The following is a 22,331-nucleotide window of genomic DNA, read 5'->3' on the forward strand; positions in this document are numbered from 1 at the left end:
AAATTAACTGTATTTTAGACTAGGACCATGTGCCTGCCAAGGTTCAGAAAGCATTTACTAGAAACTTGTAGTTCACACTGTTTTGCAAATCTGCTCTGGTCTTTCAGATAAGTGTTTTGAACCTCTAGGAATTACTTGTAAAATTTTAGTGTTTGAGTTCACTGATGAACTAGTAACTTTGTTCTAGAACTGTTGTTTTGTTCACTGTAGCAAACTGAAAATCTAGTAATCAGCCCAACCATGGAAGCTCATTCTGTAAGCAAATCTATTCAATTGTTCACAGTTGCTAAATATTTCCTGACTCTTACCTAACTTCTTGGCAAACAGTGGCTCTTTAGAATCTTAGGCAGGCCAGAGCTATATATAGTTTATATTAACTAAACAGTTCTTGAAGAGGCAAAGAAAACCTAAGTAGAAAACAAGTAGAGCTGGTCCTAAATACAGGAGAGTATGTTACCAGTTCTCTCAAGCATAAAATTATTTCATATTGTTCTTCTGATATATTTATTTTTACACTACTTTACACTGAACTGTATTTTAAGTTTCAGATACGTAATATTTAAAGCTGTAATAATTTTTTTTCCTAATTCTGGAAGGAGTGAGTTATTTGTTTCGGTTATTAATTATCCAAAGTGTCTCTAAGTTCTGTATTTGTAACTTCTGATGGGAATTCTATTTTAATTCCTGAAATATTATGGCATATTGGAATTTCTTTTATAATTTGTGAGGATTTTATTTGGTTTGGAGCAAAAACAACTTCTCTTTTTTAAGATCTCAGTCTCAGTGAGATTTTTAATTGACTACTGCATACCGTTACAATTCCAAAAGAATGCAATATAAACTGAATATTGATGAGCTGAAAGTGGAGTATACTGAAGTAATACAGGAAAGTGTTTTAGGTCTCTTACTTTAATTCACCAAAACATTCAATCATAATTACTTTCTCTTCAAACAAAAAGTTTTTGAGGATTTTTTGATCCTTTGGTATTTAGTCTAGCTATGCCATGCATTTTTTGGAATTTCTGTCCAGTAGGTATTTTATCATATGAAATGTGTCATCTGAGTTGCTAAAGAGTACATTTTGGATACTAAGGAAAATTTATGGGACCGCTACATTTCAAACATACACAAACCCTGCTGAATAAACTGGGATGCATTTTTATATGCACATCTTCGTACATTTTTCTTGTTATCTTACCTCAGTTCTGCATAAAGTCATGATTACATATGAAAATTTCATTACAATAGTTAATGGGATTGCTTTAGCATATCCAGAATGTTTTGTAATGTTAAATACATAAGTGTGTGTAAATATCTTCATGCTAGCTGTATCTCATCAAAGAAAAATCATAAGTCTTCCATTGATCCTTTTCAATGCTATAGGCTCTTGGTTTTTTATGGTTACATTAAATCTTCAGAATCAGGATGTTTTTGTCTGCCACAATATGTATTTTTTTTCTACCCTTCATGTGTGTTTCTGGTAATACTTTCACCAAATCAAGTTTGCTTCATTTTCTAACAAGGGTTTTATGCACAGCTTCATTGTCTCTTTCTTAAAAGGAAATAAAATCTGTAGAGTTTCCTACAGATTCTAAGTACAAGAACAGTAATTACTACAAGGTGGTTTTCTTAAAAGAGTTTGTACTGTGGAAAATTACTCTCAGATCTGCATTTGTGTCAAATTGTACCCTATCTGTGCCACAATTGGTGGACTTGTTATGGCAAAGTTACACTACCTCCAGTGCTAGGAATGGAGCCCAGTCTTCAAGAGCAATACCAATGTGAGCATAAGCAGTGATCATGCTGTTCTGATCTACCACAGGCAGCTGAATTAGCATTCAAATTTCTTGGTTTCATTTAGTGGAGGATAAAATTGCAGTTTTGAAAACGCAATACTTCTGATACATCTTTTGTTGAGTGTTTGTTATGCTGTTAAATGTGCCAGATGCTTTAGGAATTAAGCTTAAAATTACCAAGCTTTCTTTTTTTCTGCTTCACTTCTTATTAGGAACTGATCATTCCTAAACTATCCACTCACTTCAGTTCAATGCCATTGGATTGAGTTTTGCCTTTGTTGTACTTCCTCCATTTGTTAGTTAAAAATGGACATAATTTGAACTGTTCTTGTTTTAAGTGTGAGCAAAATAATGTCTTTCATATTTTTTTTAATCAGTATCTTCCTTTCTGCTTTAAAGACTTTAGAATTTCCCTCTTCGTTTCAGACTATCACTGTAAACCATGTCCCAAACCCAAAGTTTAAGTTAGATTACATCATCATGTTGGCATGTACTGGCCATAATTTCAGGATAGAAGAATCTGTCTGAAAGAAATTATTTGGAGACAGTAAGATGAAGACTTTCTTGGTGGTAACAAGCTAGCTTACATAAAAAGCTAATTACTTATAAAATGTTTTGAATGTAGGATGAAATGTATTTTCAATAAGGAACATGATCTGTTTCCTTTTTTTTCCCCTCACCTTCCTTCCTGATGGAATATATACAACAGCTTGTTCAAACTAAAGAAGAAATTATTTTCTTCGTGCTATTTACACTTTGTGGTGAGATCCTACTAGGAAACAAGATTCCTGTAACTTAAATTATCTTCTGCACCTTGTGGTACATAAATTGAATTTAATTGTTCTTTTACTTTTGTGTATCCATGCCATTTTTCATTAATTTTTGTCTAAATAAATCCTCTTAGATTAAGGAGATTAATATCAAAGTCATGATCCTTGTATTTTTGCTGAATGAGCAAGCTGGACATAAATTTGTCAAGCTTGATATGAATGTCAAGTCCATCATACAGTGCTGTTGTTCCTCTTATTTTCAATTCAGCTGCAAAACACTTGCAGGGAGTCTGGGTTGCAAACTGGGAGATATGAAGTAGTAGACAGCGATCTACTCTTACATTTAAAAATGTTTCTTCTTACCACGTCATTCTCTTCTGGACTTTTTTCCTTGGTTGCTAGTTACCAGTCAGACACAAAGTTTGTCAAATAATTCCTGCTTATCAAAAACTGAATATATAATTTCTGTTAAAAAGCACTCTGTAGTTTTATAATCATTTTCAAGTTTTAAAATATTAATAACTGATTGGCTTAGAGGCTCTTGAAGGTCCTTCCTGTTTTGTTGCTTGCTTTAAATGGTGTGTGATAGGTTGTAGGACTTAATGAAGAAATACAAGCATGTTTTGGAGTAATTTTAATGAAAGTTGGAAAACTATGATGTGTACAAGGGCACAGCTCTTTTGGTTGAGTCACTCTGAAGTTAGTTCAAGTGGATCTGATTATCTTTTGTCTGAGTTATGAAAAGGCTTTCCTAGGAGGCAGAGAGCATGAAGTTGAGGATTAGAAAGCCTCTGACAGGCAAAGACCCAAGAAACAATAATACCAAAGGAAGGCTTTAACTGAAATTTAAATTACTTGTATTAACAGTACGTGGCACACATAGGAGTGTGATAAAAACACACAAACACCCAGCTTCAGGGGAATTTCACCCATTTTGTATAAGAATTGTATTTGAGCTGCACTACATAAAATTAAATTTTAGTCAAAAGATCTATATGGCTAAGGACCACATCTTTAAATTCAGAATATATATGGGTGGATTTAAGGTTTAAATGTTCGTGGCCAGTTTGTTCGTGGCCTGGCATTTTCAAACATGCTCAAGAACGCTCTTCTCAGTTCTTTTGCTTATCATAGATGGGCAATTATATTCATCATGGGGTAAATGTGCTTCCCTTCAAAGCACTCATTTAGCTAAATGTCACCTGAAAGGTTGTTTTTTATATGGAAGCTGATGGTTTTTTACTTCAATTTATTTATCTAGGGGGTAAATGTTAGTAAAAGAAGATATTATGTTGTTTCCAGGTAGTCAACACTTTGAATACATGCATTTATGCTAAACTAATGCATTATTTTGACTAGGGGTTGGTCTTGAACTAAGAACAAGATTTTTAATTAGTAGAAGAAAATGACATAATAAGGGGAAATACTGAGCTTTTTAATTTTATGTGGTAGTTTTTTTGTGAACTTCTGTTCTCCTCAATTCATCTGATAGTATGCTGCATAAGATTTTATGGCAGATTTTTAATTCATTCAGGCAGCTGTTTAATCATCGCTAAATGTGTGTGTGTATGCATTTATCTATTTTGGTCATTCTGGAAGATGGATTTTTCTTTCTTTGTCTTGCTGCTACCTGTCTGTCGTGGGTTGACAGCGATATTGGGATAAAGGCTGTCAACCCACGACACTGTCATACTTTGTTCATGATTATATCCAACATATCAACTGGAAAACAGCGAAAAAAACCCCAGCTCTGAATGGTATTAAGTATGTTTGATCATTTTCCCTGGTACCTGTTAAATACAATGTGGAAAGCGTTTAAATGTTTTTCAAATGCAATGTAGAAATTAAGATTAAAGGAAATAAGATATTTTATTTGTAGAATTTAAGCCATTATTTTATATGTAGATATATAATTACAAATTTATTTTGTTTTATTACAAATGGCTGTGTTCATAAACTTCGTAGAAAACTTGAGTTGCAAGAGAAATTTAGTTTGGAATCAGAAACTTTTTCTGTATAGCTGTCAGCAGTCATCTAAAGAACCTGATAACAACAAATTCATTTATATTTGCAGTTCACCAGGCCATAAATCCTGAAATTTCTTGAAACAGTTTTCTCCAAAAATGTTTTTATTTGCAAATGTTCATCATTTGCAATGAACTTCCAGGAGGTTTAATCTTCTGTTTGTTACCAGGAATAACAATTCTGTAAATATGAGTTCATAAATTTTAAGTATACTAAATCAGTATGTACAATGTCTTAATGCTGTTCAAGAAGAAATTAATGTGAAAGTATGATATTGATCAATTTTCCAGTTCAGTTTTTGTCCCATTAAACTACTAATGAATAATTTATTAATTAATAATTTAATGGGACAGTGCATACTCTGCAGTGCAGACACTGTTAAAAAAGATAAAGTAGCTCTTGACTCATCCATATATTGCTTTATAAGAAATAGTTTTATTCCTGAAGAGTTATATAAAAAAGAGCTTATTCCTGATTAACAACATGGACTCTGTTAAGAATTTAAATGTTACTGAGTTTTTTCTGTATTGCAAAATCAAGGACTTGATTTGTGGCTACTTCAGCCTACAAAAGAGGAAAACTATGACATTTTCTATAAATTGTATTTGTTTACTTTTGAACAAATAGTCACAGAATATTAATACACATAGCATTTCAACTGCTACAAGATCTTCAGAAATTAAGGTCATCTGGTTAAAGGAATTTCAACAGTTTTCATCAGTGGTTTTATTTCTGTTATCCTGCTTTCTCTGGCTCCATAGTAAAATATAATTGAAACAAAAATCTTTTGACTCATTCTCTGCCCAGTGCAGTGTTGTGTTTTTCATTTCAGCAAGTAGCAAATCATTCTACTGCTGAGAAAGCAGTACAACTGAAATGTTTTATGGGAGTGTTTTGCTTGGTATTTTATCTCCAAAAAGACACTAAATCATGGAACCAACCTAAATTTGTTTAACCAAATATGTTTCCTTATTCAGAGGAGGAACCTGCTCCAAACAGTGTTGTTGAAGAATACCTTCAAGAGAAGAGAAAATATGAAGACAAGCGAAAGCAGCAGCCAAAGAAGGGAGTTTCCCGTGAAGATCAGGTAATGATAGCCTGGGCAACAAAAATCCAGAAAATTACTTATGTTCATTTTTGAATATGTTTATCTCTTCATTTGTATAAAAGCAGAGTTTAAAAATCTGTCATTCCATTTTCTATTAAAAGAAAGTTATTATTTATAAAAATAGGTATTTTTATTACCCAGGTAGACAGGCAAATGAATTTTCACTGTGTGTTTGAAAGGGCTCCCAGTTTAGTTGCTAAAATCTTCTGAAAGGAAATGCTAGTCATGAAGAGGTGTCCTTGATCTGTGCTGTACATCAAACACATAGGTTTGTAAGTGCATGTCAGTTCAGCTACAAAGATGTTCCTGTTCACGTGTTGAATCTAGAAGAGATTGGAAACTTGAGGCTTAGTAAGTTCAAAGCAGCATTTGGCAAACCTTTATATATGCAGCAAGCTGATATAGCCCTAAACTAAAAAGTTTATGGAAACTTTGTGTATTCAAAATCCTATTATCTTTGAATCAAAGAGTACTAAAGCTCTGTTGGCAGTGTGGATCAAGGGACTTAAAACCATCTCTAATGAATTTATATCAGCCCTGTCCTGGACATCACCGGAAAACAAGATGAGATTATAGGGATATGTATTCTAAGAGATCTTAATTTTTATTTATGTAACTCTGCTGGCAACAATTCAACAATAATTAATCAAGTTCTTTGTAATCCATTTAACTTATGGAGAACCTCTTCTGTCTCACACCCGTTGTAACTTATCCTACAGTACAATAGCATTTTCCATCCTCAGTGCAATAATTAAGGAAGAGGGAGAAAAGGTATCTTTCTCTAAAATACTAGATAATAGCCCTCCTATTCAGCTAGGGTCAAATTATAAAGTTATTCAAAGCACAGTATAGCATCTAGTGACTCATTGCAAAACATACCTACTAAGATATTTCAAAATTATTTCTGTCATCAGGTCTATTCACAGGAATACTGTCACCAGAGAAAATTAGACAGGACACAAGGAATGTGGCTTTTTTTTGGTCACAGTTTCATATTAAAAGGGTCAGTTTAAGTTTGTTTCTTTCTGATGACCTCAGCAAAGATTTGCTGTCTCGGGTGTTGCAAGTACAGTGTTTGTTTACAATAGTATGGAAAGCTATAGAACTAGAATGATTTGCAGGCCCAAATATCCTCAAAACTTTCCACTTTCTCACCTTAAACAGAAGAATAGACAAAAAAATAAAGAAAGTAAATGCAAAAAAAGTCCTCCAAAATCTGCCCTTGGCAGTGCAAAAATATGTTTTTGAAAGAATTCAAAAGCCAGGAAACTCCTCAAGTTAAGATTGCTCCCAGAAGGAAATTTGATTCCAGTGAACACTTCTGGTATTTCCTATTTCTGTTTTCTATTCTTGTTTAGTTTTTATTCTTTTAAATTTGAAAAACTTGACCAAACAAAACTACACAGCCATACAGAGGTGTTTTACAACATAGGTTGCCAACCTATCACCTACAAATCAAATGTAGCCTGCCGTAAATTCAGTTAGGCACTTACTCCCTGATACTTTCCTTTTCAGGAATGTCTCAAATATCAGAAAAAAAAAAAGCTATGGGCTGTGCAAATTATTCATAACCTCTTTGCCTTTTTTTGAAGAGCCCCCCCCGTACCATCACAAGGCTCAGACATATGACTTGTATAATCAAACTTCCATTTAAGATGATCAGAAACAAGAACTATGGTATGACCTTCAGGTGTCATCTGAGATTTGGTGACTTCATTGTCCCTGAAAGATCAGGCAATGTCCGTTTGAGAATAAAACAGCAGATTTAAATGAGTATGAGCTTTATATATACAGCATAAGAAACTGTATCTGCAGAATTATTTAAGCTGGTTCATTTTTTTAGAGAAAAACATTGAGTTTTTTCAATGTCCACGCATAATTTAAAAGATCATCAACAGAAAGTATATGAGTATCAGTTAAACTGGGTCTTCAAGGCTTGAATGGTTTGTAATTTATACAGTAGATTACTTTAAAATAGGACAGTAGCATATCCAAAAAGTAAAATTCATTGTTGGCAGTGTTATTTAATCAGCTGTTTTATTCTCTAGGTAGCTACAAGTATTTGTTCCTTAAATATTCCTTTTCATTTCACTAGATGGTGAGAGAAGTATTTTTTCACACCTGACAGGCACCTCCCTGCTTCTCTTGTTGCCTCAGCATTGCCTGCCCACTCACTCATCAGGGCTTTCCTTGCAGTCCCGCTCTCGCACCCGCCATCATCTCTTGCTCTCTCACTTGCCTCTCTAAAGTGTTTCTTCCAAATTCATAGGAAACATCACTCTCATTGTACTTCTCCTCAAAATAATAAAAATGTTGTATATGCCTGTTGGTGTGTAGAAATATACAATTTCTCTAAAACCATGTGTTTAATTTCAGACACTGGCCTTGTTAGACCGATTTAAAACAAAGTTAACCCAGGCAATTGAAGAGACTCCTGAAAATGAGCTGTCTGAACCTGACGTAGATAATGACGAAGGATGGTGAGTTTTTTTCCTTTGGGTTTCTGTGTTTACCAATACAAATCCTGCTGTACTAACATAGTGACCCTGGTATGCATAAATTTGAGTAGCAGAAAACACTGAATGTGAGGGCAGCTGCTCCATTAGGAGTCAGCTAAAAGGTACTGGTTTAGCACTCTGAGAAATATGTCATGAGAGCAGATGACATTTAGCATTCTCTAGTTTTAAATCTTTCTAAAACTGTGTGTTGAGTGTGGTAAGTGTTTGTAAATGATGGATGAGATTGAGATAGTCTGACTCATCTGAAGTGTAGGGTGACCCTAAGGCAGTGGGATATTACTGAAGTAGATAAAGCACTGCAGAAGTTACTGCCTTAATGTCTCCCAGTCGAGGACTCAGTTTGTACCCTGTTGTCTCATATTCATCTTTGATACAAACTATCCACCTTAGGTAATCAAAGGGATAAAAATAAAAATGATTTGAAGTGTGATCTTAAAGCTCTAGGCTGCATGCAGTTAAATGCTCATAAAAGTAGACATAATGCAAAAATGCATAAAATACCTGGAAAAAAGAAAAGAAATCCTAGCAAAAAAATTTTGTAAGGGTCTGTCCTGTTTATAAGGCAAACACTACAGCTGGTCCAACAAAATAGGCTGTCTCTGCCTACAGGTTTTTTTTCATAGTTGTGTGCATAAGCCATTTGAGCTACAGCAAAATTACGATAAAATAGAAACTTTAACAAAGTTCTTGGTAAATATTTTAAGACTACCGGTATTTCTGTATATCAGATGATTTAAAAATATTTTGTTGCTTCTTCAAACAGTGTTTTCTTCCTTCATTACGTCTTTTCCTACCTCAGGCTCTTTGAGGATGAGAGACAACATACAATATAAATTTCAAGATCCTTGGAGTTCACTGGTATTTTGAGATCCTTCTGAGCTACCAAAGTGCTTTTATGTCCTCCAAGAATTATAGAGCAATTATTTCATTTGGAAGGGACCTACAATCATCATCTGTCCAGCTGCCTGAAAGCTTCAGGGCTGGCCAAAAGCTGTGTTGTTAAGGGCATTGTCCAATTGCCTCTTGAACACTGACAGGCTGGGGGCATTGATCTCCTTTCTAGGAAGCCTGGTCCAGTGTTTGACCACCCTCTTGGTAAAGAAATACTTCCAAATATCTGGTCTAAACCTCCCATGTCCACTATATGATTCTTTTATCTGGCCTTTATATGAGCATTTTATGTACTTGATCTTCATGTCAAATATTTTCTTGTCACAGTAATATGACCAGTCTTTTAAATACCTTTATAGAGTTCAAACATATCTTTCCTATTTCTTTCTGAGTAACTACTGATACCTAATCACCAGCAATGCTATCCACTGTCAGTCCTACTGAATTAAGAAGTGCTGTAATTTATGATTATGTTATGAAGTTGTATTTTTGTTCAGAAAACAATACTACGTTCAGAATTGAACTAAAACAAATACTTAATATGAAACTACATAATAGATTAATAATTAATATCATTAATTTTGCAGCTCAGCAGTAAGTGTTCATGTTAACTTTAGAGATAGATGAGGCACTCTGTTTTCAAATAATTTACTTTGAGGCCAGGTAAATTGTGAAATGTATGTTGCACACATTGGCTGTAGACAACATTAACAAAGCAATGAAATCTTCTGAAAGCTATGAATTATTTTGTAAAGCACTGGGAAAGTTAAATTGCATATTTTGGATTAAGTGTTTACATTTTCAGTACCTTTGTTTTATAGGAACATTTGAGATAACTATAGTGACTTTATATTTTAAAATTCTTTTTTAATTTGAATCTACTTCTCAAAAGACAGTAACTTCACTTTATTTGATTTTTATGAAATACAGTTAGTGTATGGCATGTGCATGTATGGTACACACACAAACAACGTGCTTCCTCCAGGCCATTTTGTAGGTCATGGTTGCTGTTTTTATGGGAAGGGAAAGCCTGCCAGTATGCTTTGCTCTACTGTCAGGGTATGTTATCTGAAGTAAAATGATTGCCTCTAAGACATTTTTATGTGTCCATGAGTGGCCACACATTGAGGTATAATTTTCATTCTCTGTCAAGATAGAAACCATTACCAATTTGTTATGTTTTCTTTTGTTTGGCAAACTTTTCTCTGCATATTTGGCTGAACTGCTGTATTGGCATGGCACATAGCAGACATTTGGGCACTTTTCAGCAGCATTCTACTTTTTATGCAATAAAAAAGGAAGAAATATGACTCTATTGTAAACAGTGTGTATGGTGTTTGATAATTATTACCAGACTTTACTGTCTAAGAACACATCTGAGGAAATGTAAGGAGTGCTGAAGAGAAATGCATAAGACTAAATTTTAATGTGGGATATCAGAATCTTGCATGAGACATTTTATTGCAACCTCTACTGCTCTGTGAGAATGATTATTTGTATTTGTCTGCAGCAATCAAAATCCAATTTCCCTTACAGAATTCAAAAATACCATCATAAACATGGTATCTGCTCAAAGAAGGGATCAAAGAATAAAAATGTCTGACAGTAAGTAAGTGGACACAATTTTACAGCATCTGGGTACCTTAGAAAGACATTCTTGATCTGAGTTCTTCCAGCCATTATTTTCATTTTGGCTTCATGTTGACAACTAGTGCTTGTGCTTTTCTCTTAATGATTTGTTAGATATTCTCAGTACTATTTGATCAATGATAGTGGTTCATTATTTGCTTACAATCCAAGTAAGAAGGACTCAGATGCATTACTATGTTCTTATTTCTTAAACATTGTATAAAGTGCTGCAGAGGTAGGTAGAGATTATCTGTCAGAACTCAGTTGCATTCTTGGCTTAGAGTCTTAACCAAGAAGACTTTTCCCAAAAATGTAGGTGAGGTGAATCACGGTGACAATGAGGTGTCATTTGCTTAGAGACTAATATTATGAAAACCAAATATGTCACAACAGAAGACCCAGCTGGAATCTGCTTGATACTTGCCACTTTGATTACTTGATAGGCCTGAATTTGAATAAGAAAATGCTGCACAGGCTACACTTAATTCAGAGCTCTGCTGCTACTCATCTTGTGTAGGACTTACTGTAACACATATAGTTGCATGCATGTGATACTCATTCAGGTAGTAGTGACACTTCAGAGTTCTGATGATAATAACAAATAGTTGCAATTGTAGTAAAACACAGCTTTCATTCCAGAAGGATGTTACAGCAATTGCAGATAATGAAACTAATGATGGAGATCCTGTGAACGTGACAAAATATTTTTCATAGAAAGAATCCAGCAATGGGATAAAAAATTCTGATGCAGTCAAGTACATTCAAAGATTGTTTTACTTAATCTGTGCAAAATATTCCTTTTGAAATAGGATAAGAGTGATACTTGGTACTGTAAAGCACCCTTCGATCAAGTAATTCTGAGAGTTCCAAGTGCTTCTTTCAAGATGTGAAATCTGAGACTAAATGCAGCACTCAGCTAAGTCTGTCTGCGTTCAGTGGAAGGATTACTTTTTTGTTGCTGTTTTTTTAATACCTGGTTTTCATTCCTTTCTAAGCCTTTCCTATTGAATGGTTGCCTAACTTAGTTCTGTCCTGTTCTCATACTATTGATCACTCTTATTGGAATTTAGCCATTGCTCTTTTTAAATTGTATCCCAGTCTTCAAACTGCTATTCTTTTTTTCCAAAATCACATGAATTCTGAATACTCCAATAAACATTCAAAACTTCACATTATACATATGTTTTGTAATTATATTCTTCTCCAGTATAGTCATAAGTGGAAATGAACTAACCATTACCATATTAAGGTTTTCACTTTGACATTAAACTATGGCTGTCTATTCCTAAAAATAGGGCTCTCCAGCTGAATTTTTAGGAATCTTACGTGCTTGTGAAATGTGAGAAATATATCTTAACTTTCCTATGTGGAATATTGGTTTTTGTGGAAGGAACAGATTCTCTGCTCTAAAAATACATGTCATGTCCTTAACTAAAATCTGGACTTAACTCTTCTCCCTCTGATCTTTTAAAACAAGTGGAGGCTTCCTGAAACTACACGATTTATTGGAATACTGAAGTATATCTAGTGCTATGACAACTTTTGAGTTGGTGGAATTTTCTGTGGTAATGAAGCCACACACTGCTTTTTGAAAACTCACCTGGTTGCCAAGTCAGTTTAGCATATATCTATATAGGATCTCCATACATTCTCACAGAAAAAATGCACAAAAATGTTCAGGAATCAACTTTAGTATTCCTCAACATTCTTGAACTTAAAATGTAATTGTCTGTGTCAAGTAGCTGAAAAGTCAAAATGATCATCACTCCATACCACTAAAATACCACACATTGCACACAAAACCAGTCAAGTTTACAGAACTTCATAATACATGGAAGACACATAGGTTGGGAAATCATGATGGGTAATTTTTTGGATTGATTGAAAACACATCCCTATTCATTCACTGCTTGGGTCTGATGCTCTTCAGAATCTTCATCAGTGACAGAGGCAGTGGGACAGAGGTACCCTCAGTACATCTGCAGTGACAAAAGGCTGAGCAGTGCAGGTGGCACTGCAGAAAAATGGGATGAACATCCAGGGGCATCAGGACAGCCTTGAGAAGTAGGTTCTTGTGAACCTCATAAAGTTCAACAAGACCAAGGTGATGCACCTGGGCCAGGGCAATCCCAGACAAGATCAGAGACTGGGGACAGCCCTGCCCAGAAGGGCTTGGGGCTGTGGTGGCTGAGAGGCTGGACATGCCCCAGCCACGGGCACTGCCAGCCCAGAGAGCCACACGTGTCCTGGGCTGCATCCAGAGCAGGGTGGGCAGCAGGGCAGGGAGGGGATTCTGCCCCTCTGCTCTGCTCTGCTGAGACCCCACCTGCAGGGCTGCATCAGCTCTGGGGGCACAGCACAGCAAGGACAGGGACTCTTGTGAGCTGGTCCAGAGAAGGAATGCAAAAATGATATCTCTCCTTTGAGAAAAGGCTGAGAAAGCTGGGGTTGTTCAGGATAGGTAAGAGAAGGCTCTGGAGAGACCTTATTGTGGTAGATATTTCAGTAATTAAAGGGTGATTAAAAGAAAGAGGGAGAGTGACTTTTTACTTGGGCAGATAGGGACAGGATGAGGGGTGATGATTTTAAATTGAGAGATTTAAATTAGATGCTCGGAAGAAATTCTTTACTCAGAGGGTAGAGTCACTAGAACAGGTTGCCCAGAGGAGTGGCAGTGGGGTAGGACTGGGTGACCTTTAAAGATCCCTTTCAACCCACACCATTCTATGATTTTATAATATGAGCATTAAGGCAATATTCTGTTCCTGCTTGAAAACTATTTCCATGCTGATAATCTGAGTTCTGATAAATACGGTTTTAATTGTTACTTCTTCAGTTTTGACTTCATGGAAGATGCCAGATTCATTCTGTTGGACCTTCAATATTCAGTGTAGAAACTGAAATATTAATATGTGAAAGTTGTTCCTTACCAGATGGACATGATTATGTGAAGTGCATTAAAATTGCTGCCACCAGGGAATCAGCCAAAATCTGTATTATCCTCAGTAGAAGGATTTGGTCTGTTATTAATCCCATCAGTTCACAAGTCAGGACTGCAAGTAGACCCCCAGTTGATTTTAGAGTTTGTGTTACAGTGAAGCCCAGTAATTTTTCCTTCACTCTGCAGCTGGCTAGAAGTTTAGGATTTCTTCTTCTGGATTCAGATCTCATCACTGGCCTTTATCTGCTCTCAGAATGCACTCTGCAGCCTTTCAGAATTTGACTGAGACTGCCAGCATGCTACATAGTTCATTTAATTAATAGCACGTGATACCAGTGCTTCATAACTGAACCACTGCAGTGTTTCCTGGGTGGAATGTAAGATGTTACATGTGAAACATAAAGCTTCTTAATCTTTAGAAGAAATCAGCTTTTTCCTTCCCTGTGAAGTGCTGTCACAGTTGTAACTAAGCAACAAATGTAAATAAGTCACTTAAGTTTTTTTGGAAGTATGTCTAGACTCTGAAACTTGGTCTTTCTTTTTATTTAAATAACATAAATCCATTCAGTTTTCAGATATACTTTGGGACAAGTAAAAATGAGCAAAATGGGAATTTGGAATGAGGTGGTAGTTTTTCACATGGTTTTTCAGTCTAAAATTCTTCTGGTTACTTACCTTTGTTGTGTCTTTGTTGGTTAATTTGAGGTATAGGGAAAATAGACTTTTTTAAAATCAAAATGAAAAAGTCAATACCTGAAAATACCTTCCATTTTTTACAAAAGGTTGTTGTGAAAACTGTGTGACAGTCAAGGTCTTCTATTTTAAACAAAAAGGTATTTCATGTCTTGCTTAATGGATGGCTTCATGTCCATATTGTGTAATTACTAGTGTTGTCCTCTAAATTATTTGTAAAAAACCTCATGTAAGATAATGAGGATTAAAACCAAACATCAAATGGATGTAATGATGTGCATACTTAAAAGGCACTGTTTAAAATCTCATGTGTCTTAGAAAGCTTTTAAACATACCTTCTTCTTGGTCATAAAATATCTTGATCTGCACATAGATCAGATGCTTTACACAGATCAGATCTCCTGATTTTAGCAGAAATTGAAGGGAATAGTCTGGTTTTACTAATTTATTGGTTCTGTGGACAAAAAACTCAAAGAAGTTCAGTGCTAATCATTTAAAGTACAGCCTGGCTTATATAAATCAAACACTGTAATCTGTTCCCAATTCTGAATTTCAGAAAACCTCAGTGGGGCCACTTAAATATTGTGGGAGCATTGGGTGCTAATGCTGAGTTCTTTTTGCCAGGATAATAATTGCAATTTCAGTGTACAATTTTTTACCCAGTTTGTAGAGATAGTTTCATTTTACACTAGAACAAACAGAAAATAAATCTGTATATTAAATGAAGGTATTCTCTATCCACCATCAACAACTGTGCCCTCTATCTTCTTTAAGAAACATTTTTGTTCATAATACAAGGAAGTTTCCTTTCAGAAGATTTATGATTGCTTTCATGAAAAATATGGCACAATTAGGAGTGGAAACAGACAATATTTTACTTACCTTGTAGCCTCACAGTAAAAGGTTTTGTAACAGAGTAATTTGGGTCTTAAAACAGTATCAAGGCATCATTTTTTAATGTCTCTTGTAGAGTATAGGCTAGAATTGGTTTGGACGGGGGTATTTTTTAATTGAAATAGTAATTTTAGAATCGGTAAATGCTGAAGTTAGCCAGACTGTTTTTATATTACAAGACTTAATTTCTAATAAGAACTAAATCACAATGCACATTTTCAGTATTTAATCCATATACATTTGATAATGTGTTCCATTTTATTTCCAGGATTTCCTAAGTGCTGCAGCATATACTATTTAAATGTTCAGAGTGAAGTTCTTCAGGACAGACACCTAAAATATTGGTTATATTTCTTTTATAAACCTTGTTTAATATACATTTTATAAAATATAGATTTTTTTTCCTACAAAACCTCAAATTCAGGATTATGAAATACAGCTTCTTCAAGATTAACACCAGTCTTTGCAGCTTCAGTTGCAGAAGCTTAACTGACAAACACAGAAAACCCCTGAAAACTAAGCTGCAGTCTGTTTTACATGCTGATGCTAGCTTGGGGAATGACAGAAAAAGTGCTGCTGTAATTTATGCCAGTGAGGCACAAAGATGGATTAAAGCCATGTTTGCTCCCCTCCTCCCATCCAGACTTGAGCCAGCGTTCCTTCACTAGTCTGGAAAAACTGGCTCTATATTAGGTCTCTCCTGCTAAGGCCATTGATTTACTCAACTACATTTTTTAAAAGTTGACAAAATACTTACTTGATTGTTACAAAGGATAAATGAATGCCAGAGGTCTGTATTAGAAACACATTGGAAAGAGAGGTTTCTTTTCTGTTTGGCAAAAAAATAAGCGTTTGTTTGGGTTTTAGTACTGCCACTAACCTTTAAAGGAAGAAAAAAAACCACTTCTGCTGTAAATCTTTCTTTTTACCCTCCAGTTTTGTCTCCACCTTCACCCCTGTACTGCTGGAATATGGTCAGACTTTGCTTGATTTGTAAATGCCACCCCCTACCCCACTGCTTCAGTCAGTAATTCAAATTAACAAATTGTTCTTCTGCTGACGTTGTATATTGATTGCCTGTAGCTGTTCAGCATGTCTGAGAAAGTCAGAGCATTTAAAGTGGGGCTTTTTGCTTGTTTATTTTTTGCTAACTCCCTGTATCTGAGTTTATTTGGACTAGGCATCTGAATTGACTACTGTTTGACTTAAATTCAGAGATGATCCATGTTTCAGTTACGGGATATCTAGTGTTAGATTTACTGTCTGGAAAGCTGATCTTTTTTATTGCCAGAAAATCTAGTGAAGAATGAAAAAATAATCTTCTAAATCTTTATTAGCCTGGCTTAAGCTTCCTGTATATTTACACACCTTTCCAAGCACCCCAACTTCATTGCATTAAATGACAAATCTAAGAAGTAAGGATTTTGATATATTCAGAATGAGAGAGGGAAGGGCAAATGAAAAGGGAGAGTGCCCAGAGAAATCCGAATGTTTTGAAAATCTGAGTATTTTTGTGCTAGAAATATTCTCCTCTCCTTTCTTTTCACTCCAGCTGTGTGCTGTGTTGATAAAATAATGCCTATCTGCTTGCGTTAACTTGGGGTGGTGATTTGCTGACTGACTTCCGAGTATCAGATTTTGTACAAGCTATTGCCAGAGACAGGATGCTAGAATGGATGGATCACTGATGAGTTCCGCCATTGTGGCTCACATATCCCTGTAGTCAATGCTATGTAGAGCTTTTCTTTACGGGTATGCTGTCTGGAATTTACATTTTAGTCTTCCATACCAGTCTACTGTACCAGGAGCAGTTGTCTATTTAAAGCATCCATCTTCTCACATCAAACTACTTAACATTTTTGTGAAGGGGTCAAGGATGTAGTGTAAATATGCTTTACATATTAATTGTTATAGAACAGAAGCAATATCAAGATAGCATAGGATAGCTCAAGATAGGATAACTGAATTTTATTCAGAAAAATATTTATTGCTTGAAAAAATAAGTCATCATAGTTATTACAAATAAGGTGAGCTTTTTCATAGTTAAGGTGATTCTCCTTCTCTTAGAAGGTTATTTACAGTTAAATGTTCTTTCAAGAGAAAAAGATTTTTAGTACTGTCTTGAGCAATCCAAGAATACAATACTATATTAGTCTTCACCAAGATTATGTTACTTTGTTGTTAGCTTTGCAAACAACAAAGGGGTTCTTTTTAAACTGGAGGTCCCATGAAACTATTAGTTTCTTTTTCTAATTTTGGTTAGTGAAACTATTAGTTTCTTTTTCTAATTTTGGCAGTGATTGTTTTGTGATAATCAAAGCATATTACAGTTTAAATAAACTATCTCAGAAAGTATTATATTAGAAATATCTGCAAAAGTTCTGTTCTCATCATTTTATGCTATAGGCCAACACAAAGAGAAGTTACAAGCAATTAATTCTTCGATCTGTGAAGGATCCAAAACTTGCTGGTTATTCTGAAGAGGTTAAGCCAATTTTCAGTCCTCCAGTAACTGTAATATACAAATTCAAAGGGCTAGTTAAAGTTACCAGAAGTGTATGGCCTGACTTTGTATAATATTTTTAAAGCATATTTTCGTCTTTTACTTGCTTAACACTAGGGACATTTTTGTTTTGTGCAAGAGCAGCAGTAATCACTCCATTGTAGTGATGGCTTAACGCAGCCGTCAGCCAAGCCCCAGGCAGCTGCTCACTCACTGCCCCACCTGCAGGGTGAGTCGAAGGGTAAAACCTGAAAACTCGTGGGTTGAGATACACACTGTTTAAAAGGGAAAGCAAAAGCCCCCCACACAAGCAGAGTGAAACAAGGAATTAATTCCCTACTTGCCATGGGCAGGCAGGTGTTCAGCTATCTCCAGTACAGCAGGGCCCCATCCTTCATGACAGTAGGGAAGACAAACACCATCACTCCAAACATCTCCCTTTCCTTCTTCTTCCCCCCATTTTATATACTGAGCTTGATGCCATATGGTCTGGAATATCCCTTTGCTCACCTGTCCTGGCTGTGTCTCCTCCCAGCCTCCCAGGCACCCCCAGTGCCCTCCAGACCACCACGGCAGCAGGAGAAGTAGAAAAGGCCTTGGCTCTGTGTGTGCCCTGCTCAGCAATAAGAAAAACATCACCATATCCCCAACCCTGTTCAGCACAAATCCAAAGCACAGCCCCACATCAGCCACTGTGAGGAAAGCTAATTCTACCCCAGTCAAAACCAGCACAAACCAGCTGAAAGGGGTGGTGTTTATAGCAACAGTAAAATTTTAAATTTCTGTGTAAAATCTGTATCATAATCACTAACATAGATTAGTAGTAACTACTTACAAAGTAGTAAGTGTTTTATATGAATACTTAACGTTTGCAATATGGCACATAGCTGTATTTATAACTATTTTCTCACTACTCTTCTAGGCATTTTTTAGTGTTTAAAACTTCCATGGAATAACTAATTATTTAGATTTTGATAGATCTGAATAGGAAATTGTATTTCTCTTTTTAAACATCAAGTCAATAAACATGAAAAATACAGGATGTTATGAAAGTATTAAAAAAAGGGACAAGATATCCCATCATTAGGAAGGGAGACGAGGAAAAAGAAACAAGGAATGTGGAATGATGAAAACAAGTACTTTAAAAAAGAAAGAGTGAAATCTCTTAGTGGTAACAATCACAGCAGAAACCTAGGACCAGAAATTATTCCTAGAAAGCATTGTGTGAAACAGTCTCTTCTCTCAGTTAATAAGTGATAAGGCAAGAGCCTTAAGTTGTGCCAGGGGAGGTTTAGATTGGATACTGGGGAAAGTTTTCTTTACCACAAAGGTTGTCAGGCATAGGAAGAGGCTGCCCAGAGAAATGGCTCCATCCCTGGAGGTATTTAAAAGGCATGTAGATATGGCACTTCAGGACGTGGTTTAGTGGGCTTGGCAGTGCTGGATTAACGGTCAACTTTTTTGATCCAAAAGATCCTTCCCAATTTCAGTATCTATGGTTCTCTAATTATTAACTTGCTTAAAGTGAAATCACATCTGATTTGGCAAACCAGGCATGGTGGAAACGTGTGATGCAGTGTAAGGCTTAAATACCAAGTGCTACAAAGGGATACAAGCTTTTGTAGGTAATTTAGCACAGCTCCAGTATTATGAGTTAATGAGACAAACAATACTTAAGGAAATTGTTTTCTGAACCATCTTTTTTGAAACAGAAGTGGCTGTGTGAAACAGTGATAATTAAAGAGATTAATCCATCTTTGAGACTGGGTCTATCATGATACTTAGGATATCAACCCTCATTGCTGTAAGAATTCAAAACTAGTTCAAGTACTTGGTAAAAAATAATTTTTCTTTTAATTTTCTTTTAATGATAAAGGAGAGAAACTTGGATTGCAAAACTACTTTGCGTGGAAAGAGAGATTATGTGTTATGTTACACAAGAAGGAAAACAAATCTGGATGTTGAGATAAAGCAAACAGAAGCTACAAAATTTTCTTACAAGAGTTGTATGACACAGAGCACTTAGTGATAGTTGCAGATTTCATTAGAGACACAAAAATGCTCCCTCTCTTCTGCTGCATTGTGTTTACAAAATTATTTGTAAAGCTCTTGGACACAGTTTTGCAAGGAATAATGACAGCAGCCTGATCCAAGAGGCTTATTTTGCTTGTAGCATCTCAATTCAAAACATTTTTTAAAAAATGGAAGAAGATTAGATGTTCAAAATTCCCTTTGTTTTATGGCTTTGATATTCTTTTTGCCTTGTTCATACTCTTGTTCTCTTGCCTTGATTTAAAATTCGTATTTCTTTTTAATTGTCATTTGAAAATTTTCTTCACTTGATTTACATTTTGATAAGTCTCTTTCTCTCTGTTTTTTTTCTCATTCTTATATTTCTTTTAGTCTTTCCCTTCCTCAATTTTTTTTGTAGTCTTAACTGTCTCTTGGTCCTTCTCAAATATCTCTTCTTCCTGTGCCACCCACTATTCTGCTGGGAGCAGAGAGACTGCCAGTGAGTGCATTCTTCCAGAAAAGCCTAATTTTTTTTTCCTTGGGAGAGATATCTCCTTTGCTTTGATCTGTGGATTCTCATCTGTTTTCTCATCTGTTCACTTGAATTACTTTTCTGTCCACTGCCTAGGTATCTTGAGGGTGGTGGAAGAAAAGTGCTAGAATATTTTCTAGATTAATGATTTTTTACTTACACTTCAATATTTACTCTACTTGAATTCTACTTAAGCAGAATATAATTTACAGAAAGGAGTATCCCATGTTTTAAATATGGGATGCGTTGTGAAATTGAGAAATAGGAAGCCTGTTACTTGCAATCAATGTTCAACTCAGAAACAAATGGTACTGCTAGTAATTATGGTTCATATTAGTCCCATTTTTTTAGACAGCCTATACAATACAACTGAGTTTCTTGACACAGATACTTAATTCTTCTGCATTCATTTTAGGCAACCTGATGAAAAGAACCAATAACTATCATAAAACACAGCCATAATGTTCAAAATTATGATACTCTACATTTTATAGCAACATGATTAGTTGCTTTATTTATTTTGTATGCATTTAGTGTAAAAAGAAGTATAGCACCAACTGCAATTTTTTATACAGGCCCCTCCAAAGTGCGGGCACCTGCCTAAACCTCTTAAAGAATTTACTGCTGCTCTGCCAGAAGCTACTACCCTTACAACAGAGTTGGCAGGATGTAGCTTTTGCTCACACTTGTTGATGACTTCCTGTTTAAAATGCTGATGTATTTGAGTGCAAGAGTCCCAGGTTTTCCTCCAGGCACCAGGAAGTTTGCTCTGCAGGGCCATTTGTGCAAGGAAAGTCAAAGGGGGCAGTAGGCAGCTGGTAGCAAACAGCAGCTATATCAGTTTGAAAAGCAAGTATGGTCTTAGGCAATACAGCTTTGCACTTTCATTTCACTTAGTATAAAAATCACTGATGCGTGAGTGTACCTGGAGGTTTCAACTTTATCCGTAGAGCAAAAGCATAGTGCTTCCTTATTCTTGCCAAGATTCAAAATTATTCAATTCACTGACTGCCACTTCAGTTTCTCCCAAAAGGAGTTCTGGAAAGGCCAAAGCTTTTGGACCATGGGACTTCTTTTTATGCTACACTTAACATGACTACCAGCTGTCAGCAGCTGGCATATGATTCAGATACAGTGCATGGCTCACACATCTCAAAAGCAGAGGGATTACAGTGTGTCATATCTTTTCTTACAAGTATGGTCTCACTAGAGTAGTTCAAAAGAGCCTGATCTGTTCGCTGACCTGAGAATATCACTAGGCCACAGGAGTATCATTGTACCTTTGAAATCCTTTGCTGTTTCTGAAACTGTCTTAAATTAATTTGTGTATTTCAGTCCAAAGTTTCAAGACATTCCATTTTTGGATTACAGAAGAGAGCCAGCTACTGAGTGTTCTTTAGTAATATGAAAGGAAAGAAATGCAGGGAAGCTTCCCCCCCATTATATGGGATAGGACCGTGGTCAACTTGTAGGACGCTGTCATCTGGTCAGGGTAAAAATCAACCTCTTCAGCAATAAATCCGTGCAAAGGTTCCTTGTTCATTTTTGTTAGGATGATGAGCATCTTAACAGAAATCTTGTGACTGTGTCTTCTATTTAGGAAGAACAACAACTTGCACAACTAGGTACTTCAAACACAGAGTAATCAGTTTTGGCAAGCTATTTTATTTTACAACTTTTTAGCAAAAAACTAAGCTGCAAAATCAAGGTTTTGTTTTGTTTTGAGTTTTGCTTGGTAGAACTAAGTACTTCTTATCCTTTAAATTTTGAAGAAAAGTGGACTTTAAAATTGAATATCTCTTTTATATAAAATGAGTTGTCAACAACCAGTGATAAGCACAAGTTAGTGGGTTCCTGAAGATCAGAGACACAGAGATAAAATTACTGTTTCAGTACAGTGACTGCAGAAACATGACTGGGCAGCTCCTCACTGAACCCAGGAGCATGCAGAAGGGAAGAGAGTTATAAACTGAACAAGGAAAAGTCTTATGAAACTTGTATTTGTGGACCTAACTCT

General features: G+C 35.7%; 1 protein-coding gene across 1 annotated transcript in view; it reads left to right on the plus strand.

Annotated features, from left to right (window-relative positions):
• The window catches only part of CWC27 (CWC27 spliceosome associated cyclophilin), a 95,180-nt gene that overhangs the window by 69,694 nt on the left and 3,155 nt on the right, over nucleotides 1-22,331 (plus strand). The window contains exons 12-13 of the mRNA XM_063180054.1: nucleotides 5,569-5,678; nucleotides 8,076-8,179. Of these exons, the coding sequence (XP_063036124.1) occupies nucleotides 5,569-5,678; nucleotides 8,076-8,179 (214 nt within the window). The remainder of the gene's footprint in view (nucleotides 1-5,568; nucleotides 5,679-8,075; nucleotides 8,180-22,331) is intronic.

The sequence above is a fragment of the Melospiza melodia genome, chromosome Z, assembly GCF_035770615.1.
Source record: "Melospiza melodia melodia isolate bMelMel2 chromosome Z, bMelMel2.pri, whole genome shotgun sequence".
Taxonomy (NCBI): Eukaryota; Metazoa; Chordata; class Aves; order Passeriformes; family Passerellidae; genus Melospiza; species Melospiza melodia.